At 42.4% G+C, this 21,882-nt stretch overlaps 1 protein-coding gene across 3 annotated transcripts in view; it reads right to left on the bottom strand.

Moving 5' to 3' along the window:
- The window catches only part of LOC114149953 (multiple epidermal growth factor-like domains protein 10), a 102,535-nt gene that overhangs the window by 67,712 nt on the left and 12,941 nt on the right, over nt 1–21,882 (bottom strand). For all 3 annotated transcript variants that reach the window (XM_028026075.1, XM_028026077.1, XM_028026076.1), the window contains exons 2-5: nt 14,804–14,939; nt 14,201–14,302; nt 13,855–13,955; nt 12,559–12,651 (exon numbers count right to left, since the gene is read on the bottom strand). In XM_028026075.1, coding sequence (XP_027881876.1) covers nt 12,559–12,651; nt 13,855–13,955; nt 14,201–14,302; nt 14,804–14,925 — 418 coding nt within the window. In that variant the 5' untranslated portion in view covers nt 14,926–14,939. The remainder of the gene's footprint in view (nt 1–12,558; nt 12,652–13,854; nt 13,956–14,200; nt 14,303–14,803; nt 14,940–21,882) is intronic.

The following is a 21,882-nucleotide window of genomic DNA, read 5'->3' as shown; positions in this document are numbered from 1 at the left end:
GGTTCCTGCCTCCGGTGCCTCCGCCCACCCTGCGGGTAGTTTTTTTTGTTATTGTTTTTGGACTCTTGGCCCTTCCTGTGTTTCCGCCCACCCTGTGGGTCGTTTTTCGTTTTTTATGGACTCTGGCCCCCCATTCCAGCGGCTCTCCGCCCACCCTGGTTGTGTATTTTTTTGTTTTGGGCGTCTTGGGGCCGCCCTTTAAGGGGGGGGTACTGTCATGTTCCGAGTTTTTCCTGTGTATTTATTTATTTATTGTTTTCTGTGTCCTTGAGTCTCTTCCTTGTCCTGTCCTCCCCTTGATTGTTCCCAGGTGTGTCTCGTTTCTGTGATTAACCTCCCGTGTATTTAATGCCACCTGTGTGTCTGCATCTCTGTCGGGTCCTAGTCATTGTTTCGTCTGCTGTCCATTCGTAAACCCTGTTGCTACCAGTGCTGAACCTTTGTCTTCCGCTCTGCTGTGCTGCCAGGATTGTGGACTTTGGATTGTGTGCTTCTCTCATTAAAATCATAATTTCTCACTTCAACCTGGGTCTACAGCGTTTGCCTCACTATCTTCACCACACCGTTTCATGACACACATAACCTTATATTAAAGCAGAAAGCAAAAGGTTTTACGAGGGAATGCAAAAGAAAAAAAAATTCCCCATATCCCCTAGGGGGCTCAGTGTATTTCAGTCCGTTTTCTTATCAATATGCGAGATTTTAAAGCGATGCGCGCTCCCGCGGCAGGGCATGTAATTCTCGGCAGGCATGCGTTTCTCGGCATAACACCGGCCCTGCAAGATGAGTAAAATCCCCTGCACTGCACGCAGAGATAAGCAACAAACAGGAGATTTAATTCAATGGTGCTAATGTGGTTTTAATAGCTCTTCCATTTCGTTTATTTTGAGTTTTTAATAAGAATTACAGAAACTGTTGTGGTTGCTCAAGCTTGAGGGACGAGTTTTTCAGATCTCAGTGCGGCCGCGCGCATTAACTCTGTCTGACCAAGTGTACAAAGCATTTGATATGGATTGGTGCACCGTTTAACCGGAAAAATAATACTAATAAAATAATAATAATAATAATATAAAACCAGGGTGATGTGGGACTACAACGCGAGCGTGAAAGCTCCTCACCGGGCTGAACCTGCATGATGAGGTTAGCTCTGGTTCGTTAACCACTAACGCTCCGGCCAACCGGGACCATAAGACATAAGTTTTACAGGGAAGACAGAGCCACACGCTGGGCAGCGTGTTGAGATGTAAACACCGTACATAATTCTGTCCACAAAGATAAATCATTCTCACCACTCGCTCAATGCGCAAATGGCTGCAAACAGACGCGCGACTAGTTATTCCTGCGGTTCACAGAGCTGCGCAACCAGAGCTGACGCGGTTCGTTTTAAAGTCTTACCTTGAGTTCTAGAAAGAAAAATAACTACCCACACTAGGTTGATGTAAAAATCCCTACCGGTCAGGCTGTGTCCAATTTGAGTGCTAGCTCAGTGCCGAGTCACAGACAGAAAATATAATGTTTATTCAGCGGGACTTTCATGCTACAAAAAAAGGAAGAAAGCTAAATAAACTAAATATAACCTACCCAGCCATACAGTCACAGTGAGCTGTGACTATTCCCCCACATGCTTCGTGTCTGGCCCACGAACTATATTCGTGACACGAACATGGGGTTTCTGTAGATCGATGCGAATAGTTGACCTACACTGGACCTGAATCCAGCTTCCTACAACGACTCAACATTAACGTGCAACTCCAGCATGAATTTGGGTTTAGAAAAGCATGATAAATTATTTACCAGGAGATCCAAGCAGAGCTGCACAGGGGCGCAGTTGGTAACACTGTTGCCTTGCAGCAAGAAGGTCCTGGGTTCGATTCCCGGCCGGGGTCTTTCTTCATGGAGTTTGCATGTTCTCCCTGTGCATGCGTGGGTTCTCTCCGGGTTCTCCGGCTTCCTCCCAGAGTCCAAAAACATGACTGTCAGGTTAATTGGTCTCTCTAAATTCTCCCTAGGTGTGTGTGTGTGCATGGTTGTTTGTCCTGTATGTCTCTGTGTTGCCCTGCGACAGACTGGCGACCTGTCCAGGGTGTACCCCGCCTCTCGCCCGGAACGTAGCTGGAGATAGGCACCGGCACCCCTCCCGACCCCATTAGGGACAAAGGGTGAACAGAAAATGGATGGATGGATGGATGGAGATCCAAGCACATAGAAATAACATGGGTTAGTTCGTTGTTAGCCATAGCATCGTCATCATAGACTAATTACTTAAAATAGCACAACTCACTACTCACCCGGCAGAAACAAGTCGACAGTAATTCAATGCTTCTTTTGATCCTAAATGCTCCACTCAACCTGAAACTAAATGATTGTATTATACAGGCTTTTGAAAGCTTTCTTCTGGCTTGTCTTATAATATGAGGTCTGCAGCTCCAGATAGCTAGTTATGTGGATCGCCTGATTAGGGTAAATCCTCAAGATTTAGTCTTCTTTACCAAGATAATACTGATCATATTCTAAATATACCCGTATTTTTTTTGTGATACCTCGTCTGTTCCAGCCTATATAGGGCATTAGTTGTGATAAATTTTGCTTTGTCTTGAATCGGAGAACTCCCCTTCCGGCCCTCCATTTGAATTTCGCGCCTCATCCGGGTCACGTGTCTTCAGACAGCAATACGGCGCCCCTTGTCTGAGAACAAGTTTTAAATATTAAATCAGGTGCAATGATCAGTTACTCAGTACTTGAGTTGACTTTTAATTTAAGTTTATTTGATAGGGACACAGACACACATCGACATAGACAAACTGAACAGAACAGTCCCATGTTTGCATCAAAGAGCTTATAGCCACAGCTAATTCTCAGCACTTGTCCCTACATGGGCTTTTTAAACAGTACATAAAAAACTAGTAAAAATTTAAGTAATAATCATTTGAAATAGCACAACATAATGTTGACAACATATACACAATCTTGCAAAACAATGAGACATAAAACATTAAGTATGGATACAGTTCTGTTTTTGACATAACCAGAGTTTTGTTTGTTTTTATGAACATACTAAAACTGGTTACAGACTTTAAACTGACAGGAAGTGAGTTCAAACTGCAGATCCTCTCAGACAGAGCCCTTTGATCAAAAGTGGTTCTACGAAAAGGAACCTTACCATTTCTATTTAAAGCTGCTCTACTAAATCTGCTGTTGCCCTGTAATCTCTGCATACAATGGCTTACTGGTGTAGGTGCAAGTCCATTTAAACATTTAAGAATTCATTTTAAAAGGTTATAACTCATTAAATAAAGTCCAAAAGGCCAAATTTAGCCACAATGTGACAGTTCTATCAAAATATGTTTTGCACAACATAATGTGTAAAAAACAATATGCTTTACTTAATTAAAGCTTAAGTAATTTATTAGACGGTTCCTTTCTACTTCCACATAAGTAAAAACCTGTTGAATGTATACTACTCTGGTTGGAGTACTATATACAGAGGACTGACACTCCATAACTAACCCACCGCTATGTATGAACACTCTATAAATCAACCTTTTTTTCTTTTTCTTTCTTTTTTCTTTATTTTTTACCAAAAAACACTGCCATAAAATAATGTCTGTCACTTCAACAGCCATCCCACCCCATGAGAGTAGGACGACACAGGCCATTGTGGGCGTCCATTATTTTAATTTCTGAAAGGTAGCAACCCTACCTGCGGATCATCAGCTTCCTCATGGGGACATAAGAGGAGTTGGCTGCCAGCACTTTGATGCCAGAATGTTAAACTTCATGGTAACTTCTAGCCTCCTGAGACTAGGGTTGCTATTTGGCTGTTAAATGTTGCATCCTCAGTAGGGTCCTGGAGGGTGCTTGGGAGTTCGCCCAACCAGTCTACATGTGTTTTGTGGACTTGGAGAAGGCATTCGACTGTGTCCCTTGGGGAGCCATGTGGGGGGGCCTCTGGGAGTATGGGGTACCGGGCCCTTTGATACGGGCTGTCAGGTCCCTGTATGACCGGTGTCAGAGTCTGGTCAGCATTGCCGGCAGTAAGTCGGGCTCGTTTCCGGTGAGAGTTGGACTCCGCCAGGGCTGCCCTTTGTCACCGATTCTGTTCATTACTTTCATGGACAGAATTTCTAGGCGAAGTCAAGGTGTTGAGGGGATCCGTTTTGGTGGTCTTAGCATCTCTGCTTTTTGCGGATGATGTGGTCCTGTTTGCTTCATCAGGTCGTGATCTGCAGTTCTCGCTGGAGTGGAGGCCCCAGGGAAGACCCAGGAGACATGGGAGGGACTATGTCTCTTGGCTGGCCTGGGAATGCCTTGGGATTCCCCCAGAGGAGTTGGAACAAATGGCTGGGGAGAGGGAAGTCTGGGCCTCCCTTCTGAAACTGCTACCCCCGCGACCCGACCCCGGATAAAGCGGAAGAAAATGGATGGATGGATGTTTCATCCTGTATTACGGGATGTGATTTTTTCTGTATCTATATAAATGTCCAACAAACACACCTATCAGTGTAACAATAATGACCAAACTAAAACACAGGAAATATTAAAGTCAGCAAAATTGTCGTGGCGGGAGCTATAAAAGACCCCCCAGAATGCTACAGTCCGGTGCTGTTGTCATGGTTGCCTAGTGACAGACACTAAACAGCTGAATTAAGCTGCTATCAACCTGCATTCTTTTAAAATGTCCTCTGCCATGTCCTTAGAAGCAAAAACTGTTGCAAAAATACAGATGTGAGTGGAAAGACACACATCTCAGGCTGAACAGTCTCAGTGAGAATGAATACAAGCAATTGAAAAAAAAAAGTTAAATCAGGTGTTGTGATCAGGTGTTGAGTAGACTTTTTACCCAATTTTTTTTTACACTTGCTTAGTTAAAGCTTGACTGATTTATTAGACAGTTCCTTTCTACTTTTACTTAATTAAAACCATGTTGAACATTTGCTAATCTGATTGGAATACAATTTTGGGATACTGTAACCCACCTCTATGTATGAATGACTGCTCTATGAATCACTTTTTGTTTTTAAACAAAATACACTGCCATTAATATGTCTATCACTGCAGTGGCCATCTCACCCGACGAGTGTAGGATGACAGTGGGCGTGGGCGTCCCTTATTTTAATTTCTGAAAGGTGGCAACCCTACCTATTTTCTGGTGAATTTAACCTGTCCTGTGTTTTCCTGCCAAGGTAACCACGAAAAAAGTTTGGACTAAGTTCCTGATCGCTGATCTGAGCAGTTTTACTGCCAACAAACCTTCAGCATTTTTCCGGACAAATGAGATCTGGCACCTCAGTATTCACCTGGGCAGAAAGTTTGGGTCTTTTTTTTTCCAACAATATTTTTATTGTGTTTTTTACAGTTATACCTACCATATAACCAATACAATAAACAAGACCAACAAACGCCCTCTTACATACATATCTGCATACATTCCTTTAAGTGTACAGGAGATAATAGTCCACTGCTGAGGCTCCCTTGTTTAACATTATGGTTTGACATTAATCTCGTCTTTAGCTGGCTTCTACGTCTTGTGACAAGTCCTCTCCTTCAACAAAATTCCTGAATGGTCTCCAAATGTTTTCAAATAATTCGCTTTTCCCTTTTTGGAGATATGTTATGCGTTCCAGAGGTAAAGTCTTCAGCATTTCCCTGATCCATTATTTGATGCCTGGTCCTGTTGTTCTCTTCCAGAATAGTGCTATCAGTCTTTTAGCTTGAAGTAGACACATATCAATCAATAGAAGCTCACATTCGGTAAACAAGGTATTTTTTGGATACAAACCTAAAATTAGGAAAACCGGGTCTAGTGCAACATCTTTTGACACAAGATGTTCTACAGTTCTTTTTATTGCATACCAAAATTTTTGAATTTCCCTGCAAAGTCCCCTTTTCTTCTAAACATTTTGTGCATATATCTGGTATATTAGGATTGTACCGATTTAAATTGACTGGTAGTGTGAATAGATTCACATTAACCATTTGTATTGCAGTAACCTTAAGCGAGAGTTAACAGTTTGTTTCTGAGCCTTTGTATAGACAGACTGCCAATCCTCCAGTGACAGGTTTACTCCCAGGTCTAATTTCCAGGCTTCTAGTTTCAGTGCCGAGTCCTCTGGGGAATTTAAAACCATAAAGTTGTAGAATTTTGAAATCGCACCTCTACTTGCGCTGTCTTTGCAAATCATTTCTTCTAGCTGGGACTTTGGTGGCTTGGTTAAATCTTTGGTTTTTTGTCCTAATGTAGCTTCTAAGCTGAAGGTATTTAAAGAAGTATTTTCTATTTATATTACATTTTTGCCTGAATTCTTCAAAAGACATCATGTAAGCTGAATTTGTTTGATACAAATCATGAATTTTATCTATTCCCTTTGCGGCCCATTGTCTAAATACAGAGTCTGTTCTTCCAGGACTAAAATCTTGGTTTCCCCATATAGGAGTAAACTGTGATAATGTAACTGGTTCTTTTGTGAATTTCTTTACTTCATACCATATTTTGATCATGTTTTTAACAATAGGATTAACTGTTTTTCCCAACAGTCTTGGGACTGAATCAGAAAAAATGTATACAGGTAAAGATGGACTTACAGATTCAGATTCCATTTCTGTCCATTGCGGGGCGTCTCTGGCATTAAAGTAATATCTAATAGTCCTAAGTTGGGCTGCCCAATAATATCACTTCATATTCGGACACCCTAGTCCTTCCTCCTTGTGAGGTAAATGTAAGAGCGACATTCTAACCCTGGGCCGTTTATTTTGCCATAAAAACCCAACAATTAACTTCCTAAAATTATTAAACCAGTTTGCAGGAGGCGGCAGGGGGACATTCTGAAAAATATACAATACTTTTGGAAGTATATTCATTTTGTAGGTGTTGATCCTGCTAATCAGTGATAAGGGAAGGGGCATCCATCTATTGATATTTTCAGTGGTTTCTTTTGTTAAACATTCATAGTTCTTCTTTACAATCATGTCTAGATTTGAAAATATTTGAATTCCTAAATAAGTGAAATCTCTAACCTTAAATTCTGAACTTATTTCTAGGGACATTTCTTTTTCATCCAATAGTAGTAATGAAGATTTAGCTTTATTTATATTATACCCTGAAATATGACCATATTCCTCTATTAAATTAAGCAAACTTGGAATAGATTCTTTTAAGTTTGAAATGAACAGGATTATGTCATCTGCATATAATGAAAGTTTGTGTTCTACTTGTCTAATTGTAATGCCTGCTATAGATTTATGGGACCTTACAGCTATAGCAAGAGGCTCCAATGCTAAAGTAAATAACAAAGGGGACAAAGGACGTCCTTGACGGCATCCTCGTTTGATAACAATTGGTTTGGACACATTTTTATTTGTTAATATTTCTGCAGTAGGATTTAAATATAATAAGTGTATCTATTTTTAAAAATTGTTTCCAAAACCAAAACGATTTAAAATGTTGAAAAGATAGGCCCATTCGACTCGGTCGAATGCCTTCTTGGCATCTAGAGAAAGAAATGCAGTTCCTGATTTAACACCCAAGCCATGAATAATGTTTAGAAGCCTCCGCACATTGTGCAGACCTTGCCGTCCCAAAACAAAGCCATTTTGATCCCTGTGTATCACTGAAGGAAGTGAATCTTGTAAGCGTATTGCTAATAATTTACAGAGTATTTTTAGGTAAGCATTAAGCAAACTTATTGGCCTCATGTTTTCACATTTATTGCTGGGTTTCCCTGGTTTGGTAGCACAAAGATTAAAGCACTTGTCATAGATTTTGGTAGGCCACCATTACAATATGTCTCCTGAAACATCTCTAAGATAGGACTTAGTAATTGTTTTTTAAATTTTTTATAAAAGTCTATAGGGAACCCATCAGGCCCAGCTTTTTTCCCTGCCTTCATGAAGTCAATAGCCTTACTCAGCTCTTCTTCTGTAATTTCAGCTTCCAATTGTTCTCTATAACCTTCATCTATCGAGGGAATAATTAACTTATTTAGAAGAAGAAGAAGAATTACTTTATTCATCCCAGCAGGGAAATTATTTCGCAGTTACAGCAAGAATTTTTTACACACAGATTAACACACACATGACTGGAGCTGCGTCTGCAGGCAGCCAGCGCCATTTTTGAAGGAGGACATGCGGCAAAGGTCATCGGGACCGGGAGTCGAACCCGCGACGTCCGTGGGTCTAAGGCCGCCAAATGTGGGGCGTGCTAACCCCCTGCGCCACTACAGCACAGAGAGTTTAGAAATGAGTCGTGCTCCTGTAAATCGGAGGTGTCTTGAGAATCATACAGCCTTTCATAGTATTTTCTAAATTCTTCATTTATCTTGATTGGGTCTACTAAAATTTCCCCTTTACTATTAATAAGAGAGGTTATGTTTTTTTGCAAAAGTTTCAAACATTTTCCAGCCGTAAAACCGATATAAAAACATCATTTATACAGATAGACCTTTGTAGATTTAAGATATTAATCAACATGGAGTGCGTCCAGCATCCTCCTGCTGATACTCGCGTTAAAGTGCGTGAAAGCCCCCGGAGTTGTTTTATTTGCCATGCCAAGAGTTTCCCCTGTTTTTCTCCTTGTTCATAGAATGATTGATTTAATCTTAATAAACTGGAGGCCGCTCTGTCTGCAGATTCTTTTTCATATTGCGCCTTTAATAACAGCAATTCCTTCTCTGTTTCTGTGTTGCCATTTCTAAAAGCTTGTAGTTCTAGTAATTTAATCTTAGATTCTAATTGTGATCTGCTCTTGCGTTGTTCTTTAGATTTTGATGCGGTGTAACTGATTATATAACCCCTCAAACATGCCTTAAAAGCGTCCCATTTTATACAGGCTGAAGTTTGTGTGGTATTGAAACTGAAATATTCGTCTATCTTTTCTCCAACATAATTAAGAAATTTCTCATCTTTCAGCCATTTCTGGTGTAAGCACCATCGAGGAGGGTCTCTCAACATGTTGTTATTAGAATATAATAAATTACAGGGAGCGTGATCTGATATTAGTATGCTATCATAGCAACAATCAGTAATATTTGAGAGTAATTCTTTTGAAATCAAAAAATAGTCTATGTGCGAGTATGTTCTAAATGCTTTTGAATGGCATGAGTAGATTGTTTCAGTGGGTTTTAAATGTCTCCAGATATCTACTAAATTTAATTCTTTCATAAAATTACATATTGTTTCTCTACTTCTGGTGTGCGTTTGGTCAGCTCCTGAAGCCCTGTCCAGAGCGGAGTCCAGAACACAGTTCCAGTCGCCCCCTATAATGTATTTTTCTGTCAGCGATGAAAGGGCAAGAAAGAAGTTGGTATAGAAAACATCATCATCAGTGTTGGGACCATACACATTTACTAAGTTCAGAGTTTCTTGTAAAATGGACCCCTGAATAATCAGATATCTCCCCAATTTATCTTTAATAACATTGGTCACCTGAAAAGGAAGATTTATGAATTAGGGTCATTACTCCCCTGGCTCTTGATGTAAATGGAGCTACATATACATCCCCCTGCCACCTCCTACGTAATTTTATATTTTCTTTCTCCAAGAGATGGGTCTCTTGTAAAAATACTATTTTAGAGTTTAAATCTTTCAGTTTGTTCATGACTTGTTTGACTTTTTTTGTTTTATGTAAGCCTCTACAGTTCCAGGATGTGCATTTAATTTCCGTCCTCTGCGTTATGTCAACTTAAAAGACATTGATGCAACTTAAAAGACATTAATGCAACTTAAAAGACATTAATGCAATAACTCTACAAATATGTCCAAGAGGGGCAACAAAAACAACTGAACAGTTAACATACACCCACAATCCCTGAAACTACCTGAACAAATAAAACCCCGTTCCCAACCAAATGGTCAGGTCCTCCCAGTATATTGCTTCCAACCACTGACACGTATAGATCCTTATGATCTATTCTACTGTACTCAATCTTCTCCTGCGTTTCCAACAGTCTAATTATCCCTATACATTTGAGGTGATCTCTAGTGTGTATAATAGAGGTAGAACATCACAACAGAACAATGAAACTAAAAGTATAAGGTATATATATATATATATATATATATATATATATATATTAAAAAAAGTATAATAAAGTGTGCAACTTCACGTTATACCATGTCAACATAATGATGATCTAACAAAAAGGTATATTAGAGACGCACCAACGCTACACTCCATCAGTACTGCATCTATTCAGTCACTCCATTGCACTTATCTGTCCCTTCTGAATCCGATTGATGAACGTTTGGACCTCTGCTGGTGTGTTGAACCTGAAGGTTTCCCCTTGGTACGTTAGCACCAGTTTAGCCGGAGGGATGATGCCATGTCTCAGCCCGAGCTCGCGGAGGCGCTTGCGGACTCCATCGTACTGCTTGCGCTGCTTGTGTATCTCTGTAGCGACGTCGTTGTAGAATCTCACCCGCTGGTTCTTGTAGAGCAGGGGTGTCAAATTCCAGTCCTCAAGGGCTGCTGTCCTGCAGTTTTTAGATGTGCCACAGGTAAAAAACACTGGAATGAAATGGCTTCATGACCTCCTCCTTGTGTAGATCAGTTCTCCAGAACCTTGCTAATGACCTAATTATTCTATTCAGCTGTGGTGCAGCAGAGGCACATCTAAAAGTTGCAGGCAGTGGCCCTCCAGGACTGGAGTTTGACACCTGTGTTGTAGAGAATATCCGTTTTTGTTTTACTTGCTTTGAATATCAGATCCTTTTGTTTGTAGTTAAGAAATCGCATAATTACGGTTCTTGGGGGTGCTTCTGCATTTCTTTTCGGGCCAACGCGGTGAGCTCTTTCGAGAATCAGCGGATTTCTCAGGGCAGGCAACTCCAACACTTCTGGTAACCAGCTTTCCAAAAATCCACAGGCATCGGAGCCCTCTACGCCTTCGGGGAGATTCACCAATCTAAGGTTGTTGAGGCGAGACCTCATTTTCATGTCAACTATTTTTTCCTCCATTAGCTTCTTCATTTCCTCCAAGCTTTTAACTTTGTTAATTATCGACATTTGCTCGTCTTCCATCGTGGACAAACGTTCCTCTGCATGCGTCAAACGCTTCGCACACTCACCCACTTCTTTCCTCACTGCTTCTATTGCTGTCATAACATCGTCAAATCTTCCAGAAAACTCAGACTTTAAGGACGTTATTGCTCCAAGTATATCTGCTTTGTCGGCGAGTGAGCTATTCATTTTGCCGCTGTTAGCTGCTAGTTCTTCTTCAACTCCCTTGCTGCTGCTCGGCTCCTTGCTAACTTTTTTGCTAGCTTCGTTTGTGCTAAGCTCCACGTTTTGTGGTCCGTAGTCCGTCAACTTGGATTGCATAGTTATTTTTGACTTATCTTTGCTCGTTCTTCCAGGGCCTGGCATAGTTTCACCCAAATCAAACTCAATTACCGTTGTTGTAGCGTTCAGTAATTTTTAAAAGGGAATTTGCAGGATTTTTGTCAGGAGCAGTGTCGAACGCGACCTTCTACCTTGCGGTCATACCCGGAAGTCCAAGTTTGGGTCTTTTAACGTGACATTCCATTCAAATCCATCCTTAGGAAGCTGGGTCCACTCTTTATCAGTCTATATGTCAATCAGTCCAACAGCTGCCTGTCTCAGAGTCCATCCCACGTTCCACATCTCCAAGATAAAACCTGTCCTTGCCTCGCAAACTGTTTGGTCTCCTGAGAGCTTCACTGCATGTGGGCCCAAATTATTCCAAAAACCATTACACAATAAAGGTTACCAATTTCTTGTACAAAAGCAACTGAGTGTAGAGATTTCATAAATGACTTATTTTATTCCACTTATAGAGAGGGAGATGTGAGAATAATTTTAAAAAATTATGATCGTTTCAGTTTCTTTATAATCTGTTTTTGGTTGGTGCTGGTGGCCTTTTTCTATTTTTCTTCAAGCAGTTAGACAAAAAGGGGGCAGAGAGAAGGGGGAATACTACATCACACGATGCCCCAAGTTTAATGACTTTTTTGGCAGGGGAGGGAGAGCTGGGGGAGTTTAACTGGTATCATAGGCATAATGTTCCAAGTTTTTATCCTGAAAAAGCATCGAATCCCAGGACACAGAAAAAAGAACATTATTACACATGAAAGCATGGACATTACATTGTATTTTTTTATTTTGGTTGAATTGTGGATTTCAGTGTTAGTAGATAAGAGCTTAGTATACCTCATTAGCTTTTTATTATTTTCTAAAATCTGTTACCTGTCGGTAAAACCAAACATATTCAGGTTTTACACTGAAAATAATTGATACCTTGAACTACTGACAGGTTAAAATATTTTGCAAACATATCACTTCTATTTAAAAATATAAGATAGAAGTCCTTGTGATTTGGTTTCAGAATATGCTGTCTCAGAAACCAGTTGGGAAATACGGAAATATTTATCATTTTCAACAAAACAACATTAAGACATTCACACCAAAGCAACCATCTGTCTCTGTGTGGTTTATAGGCTGCAGTTGAAAGTCATTTTTTCAACATGAGTTCAGAGTACTTTCACAGGAAACCAGCCATACACATGACACGATCACTCACAGACAGCAACAGCTGAAGAACTCACCACTGGAGCAGTTGGAACCCCCCCAGCCTGGTTCACATCGACAGGTGTTGGGTGCCATACAACTGCCATGAACACAGCTGTCTTCACAGTGTGCTGTGCAAGGAGTAAGCAGAAACAATGATGAATTCATTTGACTTTTTTAATTTTGTCAATTAAATTCAGATTATCTATAGAGCTCTCTAAATCCACAATGCAATTTACAAAACATCCAATATACAATTGAAACCACAAGTTTCCATACAATGAATAAAAGACATACGCCTTTTTTCCTTTCTGTCTGAAGACATTTTACCAAACTTCCTCTGTTTTAGGTTAGTTAGAATTATCAAAAACATTACCATTTACCAAATTTAAGCAGTGAGGAAAATCTCAGAAGTTGAAGATGACACGGGGAACCAGGTGCTCACAGGACTGATGAAAAATATTAATATTCCAACGATTTGATATGATGTCAAGCATTACTATATTTAATTGCTCCACACCTGATGCTGGGTACACTGTGAAGAATTTCAGGAAGTTATCCATAGGGATACCTGAACTGATTTTACACAATAACCATTTTATTCAAAGACCACAATGTTGCAGACTTTTAGTACATGTGCTACATTGTACTAATGTAGTACATGTTTTGCAAACATATCACTTCTATTTAAAAATATAAGATAGAAGTCCTTGTGATTTGGTTTCAGAATATGCTGTCTCAGAAACCAGTTGGGAAATACGGAAATATTTATCATTTTCAACAAAACAACATTCAAAGGCCACCAGCTACGGGTGGCCTTTGGAAACCACCCATAGCTTAATTGACACATTTAAGTTCCACAGGTGGAGGCACACCTGTGGATGTATTTTATACCACACCTGGTACATAGAGCTTTCTTGTTTGACACAATTAGAAAAACGAAAGAAATAAACCAAAAGAGCCAGAAAAGAATTGTGGAGTTGCACAAGTCTGGTTTATCCTAAGGAACAATTACCATATTCTTGAAGGTGCTGTGTTCATCTGTTCAAACTAGGAATGCAAACAGTTAATTAATTAATTGTTGCAATTGTTAACCATTAATGTATACCTAGATATTGTTTACTTAGACATTATTAGTTAACAATAACCAATAAATAATTTTGGCTGGATGGCAGCCAAAATTCAAAAGTGTTGAATTTGTTAGGACTTTGTCTTAATGTTAAGACAAAGTCCTAATATGGTGAAAAGGATTCATTTAACGTGTGTGTGGTTCTGCGTGTGTATACAGAGGAACGAGAGTAATAGTGGTGGTGGGAGGGGATACAGGCACTCACGAGCACACATCTCTCCAATTTCAAAGAAACCTGGGCAACACTGTGACTTTATCCTGTACATGATTTTCTCTCCTCTGCGATAAGCTGTCCGATACATCTCCCTGTAATCACACCGGGAACAGAGGTCACTTGTTGAGGACATTTACCCTTATAACTTATAAGGGTAAAAGTACCCTTATAAATTAAATTAAAAAGCTTTCACAGATTATAAAACAGCCGATTATAAAAAAAAGTGAGCCACTCTGTCATCATACGTATATGACTAAGAAGTGAAAATTGTACTTTGATAAAACTCCAGGTACAAAATCTGCATTCTCTTAGATGTATGGTAAGATATGTTCCTGACCTGTATGTGGTGCACTTGAACCACTTGAGGATGTCTGGACAGTTGGCGTAGTAAATCTGATCAAAACGATGAGCATAAGACTCCGTCACCGTCCTTGAGTAACTGAAACCAAAGAAAGACACTTAAAACTTACAAGCAAATTCATTATGTCTGTCGTGAGAAGGTAAGATAAGTTAAAATTTCAAACTGTTCAGTGTGCCACTTCTATCTGACTACTGTTTTTCAAAGTTATGTGAGATAAGTCTGTGAGAATTGAAGTCTGTCCAAAAGAATTTGGTTGCAGGGCCTGCAACAAAACTCCCGCATGACTGTCTCATGAATAACCACACATGCTCTTTCTACAGTAATCACATTCAATCCCTAACACCAGTGAGTTTGAAGCTCACTATCTTTTTTATTTCTTGGTCTGCATCTTCTTCTGTCCCCCATTTTTCAAAAATATTCTATTCTTTTGAAAATAGAGTTTCTTGAATTAATGTGAGGGGGAAAAAATTTGTTTCATGATAAAATCAATTTAACTCAAATTGATAAAGGAGATTCTATCAAAAGTACTTGCAAGTTTTCTCAGCCCCACACAGAAATGTCTGCAGAATTCTGACTCACCTCTCCCAGTGACTGCAGACGTTTGGATCATCCAGATTGAGGGAAGATGTATTATAAGGGAGAGACCAGAAGACCACAGTTGAAAGGACCATTATATAGTACCCCATCAGCTCAGCCATCATAATAGGAGCTGCACCTACAATTGGAGAACGAGAAAAAAAAATGTTAAATGTAGGAGCATGTAAAAGTTAAACTGTGTTGTTTGAATTGGTGCATAAATGTACTTAATGTTTTCTTACACCTTAAGCAAAAAAAGTTAAATAACAAGTATGCTTATTCTATTGTGAAAACATTTGAAGTAACTACTTAGCGTGCTCAATCAACAGGTTAGTTTAACTGCTCCATTAAACTTAGCATTCAAATCTGCAGTTAATTTGAATCCAATTCAGTTTATTTATCCATCCCTCCATTATCTTACATGCTTATCTCTAGTGAGGTTGTGAGGGGGGCTGGTGCCTATTTTCAGCTGTCAATGGGCGAGAAGCGGGGCACACCCTGGACAGGTTGCCAGTTCACTGCAGGGCATCAGTTTGTTTATATAACGCCAATTCATTACAAATATCGTCTCCGGGAACTTTACAATAAAAATAATTTCAATTCAGTCATATAAACATTTTAAGTAAGCTCAGTTGTTTATTCAAACTAGATTAAAAGTTTTTTCTATGGAAACCCAGCAGATTGCATTAAATTATGCATACTAAAGGTATGAAGGTTAGCAGAATATAAGGACGCCGGAAAAATACATACAGCATAAAAATGCAACATAAAAACAATCACTTGCACAATCAGTAAACACAAAAACAAGGATAATGGCGGTGGTGGGAGGGGGTATGTACACGCAGGAGCATGCAACTGTTACCCGTGTCACCCATTTGTGAATGGGTGACTGACTGTAGTGTGAAGCGCAAGGCGTCTTGGGGATTTGATAAAGCACTATACAAGCACAAAGCCATTTTTACCATTTCATCTACCTACAGAATGTAATGCAGTCCTGGATCAGAGCTCAATGGAATTATCAACATTATCAGACATATTTTCTATTGATATTGATCAATATTGACATTGTACTAGATATTACTATAGTTTTATCGCTATAGTTTTTATTAGAATATATTGTTAGATTAACAACAATATACATCACAATATACACATACATCAATACAAAAGTACATCTGGTAGAATGTACAATATCCATCCATCCATCCATCCATCTTCTTCCGCTTATCCGAGGTCGGGTCGCGGGGGTAGCAGCTTCAGAAGGGAGGCCCAGACTTCCCTCTCCCCAGCCACTTCTTCTAGCTCTTCCGGGGGAACCCCAAGGCGTTCCCAGGCCAGCCGGGAGACATAGTCCCTCCAGCGTGTCCTGGGTCTTCCCCGGGGCCTCCTCCCGGGGAAGGAGGAACACCTCACCAGGGAGGCGTCCAGGAGGCATCCTGACCAGATGCCCGAGCCACCTCAACTGGCTCCTCTCGATGTGAAGGAGCAGCGGCTCTACTCTGAGTCCCTCCCAGATGACTGAGCTTCTCACCCTATCTCTAAGGGAGAGCCCAGCCACCCTACGGAGAAAACCCATTTTGGCCGCTTGTATCCGCGATCTCGTTCTTTCGGTCATGACCCAAAGCTCATGACCATAGATGAGGGTGGGAACGTAGATCGACCGGTAAATCGAGAGCTTCGCTTTTTGGCTCAGCTCTCTCTTCACCACGACGGACCGGTACAGCGCCCGCTTGACAGCAGACGCTGCGCCAATCCGCCTGTCGATCTCCCGCTCCCTTCTTCCCTCATTCGTGAACAAGATCCCGAGATACTTGAACTCCTCCACCTGGGGCAGGACACCCCCCTTGACCCGGAGAAGGCACTCTACCCTTTTCCGGCTCAAGACCATGGCCTCGGATTTGGAGGCACTGATCCCCATCCCGGCCGCTTCACACTCGGCTGCGAACCGCTCCAGCGAGAGCTGCAGATCATGACCTGATGAGGCCAGTAGGACCACATCGTCTGCAAAAAGCAGAGACGAGATCCTAAGGCTACCGAATCGGATCCCCTCAACACCTTGGCTGCCCCTAGAAATTCTGTCCATGAAAGTAATGAACAGAATCGGTGACAAAGGGCAGCCCTGGCGGAGTCCAACTCTCAGCGGAAACGAGCCCGACTTACTGCCGGCAATGCGGACCAGATTCTGACACCGGTCATACAGGGACCTGACAGCCCGTATCAAAGGGCCCGGTACCCCATACTCCCGGAGAACCCCCCACAGGGCTCCCCGAGGGACACGGTCGAACGCCTTCTCCAAGTCCACAAAACACATGTAGACTGGTTGGGCGAACTCCCATGCACCCTCCAGGACCCTGCCGAGGGTGTAGAGCTGGTACAGTGTTCCACGACCAGGACGAAAACCACACTGCTCTTCCTGGATCCGAGGTTCGACTATCCGACGGACCCTCCTCTCCAGGACCCCTGAATAGACCTTGCCAGGGAGGTTTAAGAGTGTGACCCCTCTATAATTGGAGCACACCCTCCAGTCCCCCTTTTTGAACAGGGGGACCACCACCCCGGTCTGCCAGTCCAGGGGAACTGCCCACGATGTCAATGCGATATTGCAGAGTCGCGTCAGCCAACACAACCCTACAACATCCAGAGCCTTAAGGAACTCCGGGTGGATCTCATCCACCCCCGGAGCCTTGCCACCGAGGAGCTTCTCAACCACCTCGGCGACCTCGTCCCCAGAGATTGGAGAGCCCAACCCAGAGTCCCCAGGCTCAGCTTCTTCAATAGAAGGCATGTTGGTGGGATTGAGGAGGTCTTCGAAGTACTCTGCCCACCGGCCCACAATGTCCCGAGTAGAGGTCAGCAGCACACCATCCCCACTATAAACAGTGTTGGTGCCGTACTGCTTCCCCCCCCCGAGACGCCGGATGGTGGACCAGAATCGCTTCGAAGCCGTACGGAAGTCTTTCTCCATGGCCTCTCCAAACTCCTCCCACGCCCGAGTTTTTGCCTCAGCAACCACCCGAGCCACATGCCGCTTCGCCTGCCGGTACCCATCAGCTGCTTCCGGAGTCCCACAGGCCAAAAAGGCCCGGTAGGACTCTTTCTTCAGCCTGACGGCATCCCTCACCGAAGGTGTCCACCAACGGGTACGAGGGTTGCCGCCGCGACAGGCACCGACAACCTTGCGGCCACAGCTCCGACCAGCCGCCTCGACAATGGAGGCACGGAACACAGTCCACTCAGACTCCATGTCCCCCACCTCCCCCGGGACGTGTTCAAAGTTTTGCCGGAGATGGGAGTTAAAGCTCCGTCTCACAGGGGATTCCGCCAGACGTTCCCAGCAGACCCTCACAACACGTTTGGGCCTGCCAGGTCTGACCGGCTTCCTCCCCCACCACCGGAGCCAACTCACCACCAGGTAGTGGTCAGTGGACAGCTCCGCACCTCTCTTCACCCGAGTGTCCAAGACATACGGCCGCAGATCCGATGAAACGACGACAAAGTCGATTATCGAACTGCGGCCTAGGGTGTCCTGGTGCCAAGTGCACATATGAACACCCTTATGCCTGAACATGGTGTTCGATATGGACAATCCATGATGAGCACAGAAGTCCAACAACAGAACACCATTCGAGTTCAGATCGGGGGGGGCGGTTCCTCCCAACCACGCCCCTCCAGGTCTCACTGTCATTGCCCACGTGAGCGTTGAAGTCCCCCAGTAGAACAAGGGAGTCCCCAGGAGGAGCACTCTCCAGTACCCCCTCTAAGGACTCCAAAAAGGGTGGGTAGTCTGAACTGTCATTCGGCCCGTAAGCACAAACTACAGTCAGGACCCGTCCCCCCACCCGTAGGCGGAGGGATGCTACCCTCTCGTTCACCAGAGTAAACCCCAACGTACAGGCGCCGAGATGGGGAGCAACAAGTATGCCCACTCCTGCCCGACGCCTCTCACCTTGGGCAACTCCATAGTGGAAGTATGTCCAGCCCCTCTCAAGGAGGCTGGTTCCAGAACCAGAGCCGTGCGTCGAGGTGAGACCAACTATTTCTAGCCGGAACCTCTCGACCTCACACACTAGCTCCGGCTTCTTCCCCACCAGAGAGGTGACATTCCACGTCCCAAGAGCCAGCTTCTGCAACCGAGGATCGGATCGCCAGGGTCCCCTCCCTCTGCTGCCACCCATCCCACACTGCACCCGACCCCTTTGGCCCCTCTCACAGGTGGTGGGCCCATGGGAGGGGGGACCCATGTTTCCTCTTCGGGCTGAGCCCGGCCGGGCTCCATGGGTTAAAGCCCGGCCACCAGACGCTCGCCATTGTGCCCCCCCTCCAGGCCTGGCTCCAGAGTGGGGCCCCGGTGACCCGCGTCCGGGCGAGGGAACGCCAAGTCCAATGTTTTTATCCGTCATTGGGGTCTTCGGGCTGCGTGTTGTCTGGTCCCTCACCTAGGACCTGTCTGCCTTGGGTGACCCTACCAGTGGCATGAAGCCCCAGACAGCATAGCTCCTAGGATCATTGGAGCACTCAAACCCCTCCACCACGATAAGGTGGCAGCCCAAGGAGAGGGAATGTACAATAATTTCACTAAATTATTATTATTATTTAGGCAGCCATCTCCCCCACCAAAACCACTACCATATACTGTATATATATATATATATATATATATCCAGGTGTTTCAGTCTCATTGTCCAACCCCTGTATATATACAGTATATATATATATATATATATATATATATACACAGTATATACTTTATATAATCAATCTGTCCAAGAATAACACCACTCCTGGTGCCAATACCCCTCAACACGTCTTAACCCAAGTTGGCACCAATAACTGATTTATCATTATTGAAAACCAGATCAAACCAAATGTATTCTTTGATTCTCTATAAAAACACAGCTTGGTAACAGATTTTTACAATATCTTTCTGTCTGTAAATCAACCCATCTATACTTGCAGAGTTGATGAATTTTTACAATATATTTAAAACAAGTTTATTCTTCAAGTTGTTAAAAGTATTCTTCTTTCTAGGTTTTTGAACTACAGGGATTGTGTGTAGATCCTTAGATACTCTCAACCAAAAGTCATATACAAGTAGGAAGTGCCATAAAGCATGTTAGATAGCCATCAGGTGAATCTTCCATGCAACTTGGACATGTGTTGTTTTGTGAAAAAAGCATTTGGACAAATTGTTGTCATAATTACAGGTACACCTATGGAAGATTTTGTTATTTTGGAACATTTTAATTTAACTTTAAAACTTTTCCTAATAGAAGAATGTCCCATTAACACAATAGGAAGAGATTTTGTTCAAACTATTTCAATTTTGTTTATAGTACCAATTCAGAACACTTCTTCTGGAGACAGTTTACAAAGAAAGTCTACCTCTGAAGGTATTACACACACTATCACTTTGTATGGTGAAATGCTTTCCATTAATTAAACCCTCTAAGTTGTTTACCCTTCTATGAAATCTGTGGAATGATTAAAGCTGAGCACTCACAACACAGCAGATAGCATAAAATAAATTGTTTACTGAAGAAGCAGTAGTAAAATGTAGTAAAATTGTTCAGTAAACATGACTTTGCTTCCAGCAGTGTGATGAGGCAGGTTGGTGACTTTGTTTCTGCAAAGGGAATGTGGAAGAGAACAGTGTGGTCTGATATCAGAAAAACTGTAGAGATCTGCCAGGGTTGAGGCAATGCAGGAGTATTCTGGGGAAATTAAGTCTATAATCAGTCTATAATCTGGCAGGGAGGCAGAGACAGAGGGGACCTCAAAGTATTGAACAAATCATGATGTGGAAATGAGCTTGACCTATGACACATGGAAGGTGGGGCAGATCCTTAGTCTTCTAGGAAGGCAGAGTTTGGACAGTCACAGGACTGATCACCTTGAGATTGGGAAAGGACCAACAGGGGAGCAAGGAGCCAATCTGCACCACTAAACACAAACATTGAGGTCCTTGCTGCTACTTATCTATACCCTCCACCCTTCATGGTATGCAGACAGCAGCTAATTAAGTTCTAAATCAATCACCTCTTGATTGATGCATTTAGTCTGACCGATGTTGATAGCAAACCATGTCACCTTGGAGAATCTATCAACAATGATAAGTAATATAGTGAAGTTATTGGAGAGAGGGAGACCCGTAATGAAGTCCACAGAGACGTATGACCAAGAGTAATGGAGGACAAGAAGTGGTAGCAAGAAGGGAGGATTTGGCTTGGTTGAAAACTCAACATGATGAAATAAACGTTCTATTTTGTGTAGGCTTCGCCCTTTAAGGTTATCGTTAGTGGGTTTATCCTTTGCGCGCAACACAGCATTGAAAAAAAACCTTAGTCCACGCCCACCTACTCGGTGGGCCCCACCCCGGTCTGTATAAATAACAATCAGACCAAACAAACGGCTTCCCTTTTTGTTCCTTTTTTTCATTCAGAAAAATGTGTCAATGTAACCGATATGTTAATTACAAACAAATTTTGGTGTGGACCAGATTCAGTAGCAGAGAATTAGTGATTGAGGGGATTCATTATGGTTGGAGGAGGATGATGAGAGAGACGTGACGAGGGACAGATTGAGGAAGAGTTAAGATTAGCTGCTGTTGCCTGGTAAGAAAAAGTGGAAATGTTCATAAAAAAGGGGTATTTCATCATTCCATGCAGGCCAGAGGTCAGGTGTGTGTGTGCGTCCGCGTGGGCATGTGTGTGTCAGTCCGGGAGGGGGAAGACAACACTAACTGGCAAGCAGTCAGAAAAAAACTGGTGTAACTCTGACACCAGCATGGGTTCCTTTAGAGAGCCTGTTTATTTAATGCTGTTAGAACTATAGAAATAAATTACAAAGCTTTAGATACAGATACATTTAGAATTAGAATAGAATAGAATTCAACTTTATTGTCATTGCAAGTGTCACAAGTACAAAGCAACGAAATGCAGTTTGCATCCATCCAGAAGTGCTTAGCAAGAAAAAGAAAAAAAAATGACAATTGTACATTTAAGTTTTTTATAAACAGGAGTAGAATATCTATACAGTATATACAATAGTGACTAATTGCTAAGTGCAGGTAATAAGTGGTATGT

The sequence above is a fragment of the Xiphophorus couchianus genome, chromosome 8, assembly GCF_001444195.1.
Source record: "Xiphophorus couchianus chromosome 8, X_couchianus-1.0, whole genome shotgun sequence".
In the NCBI taxonomy this organism is placed as follows: Eukaryota; Metazoa; Chordata; class Actinopteri; order Cyprinodontiformes; family Poeciliidae; genus Xiphophorus; species Xiphophorus couchianus.
The sequence above is the reverse complement of the archived record's forward strand: the minus strand, read 5'-3'. Positions and strand labels throughout refer to the sequence as shown.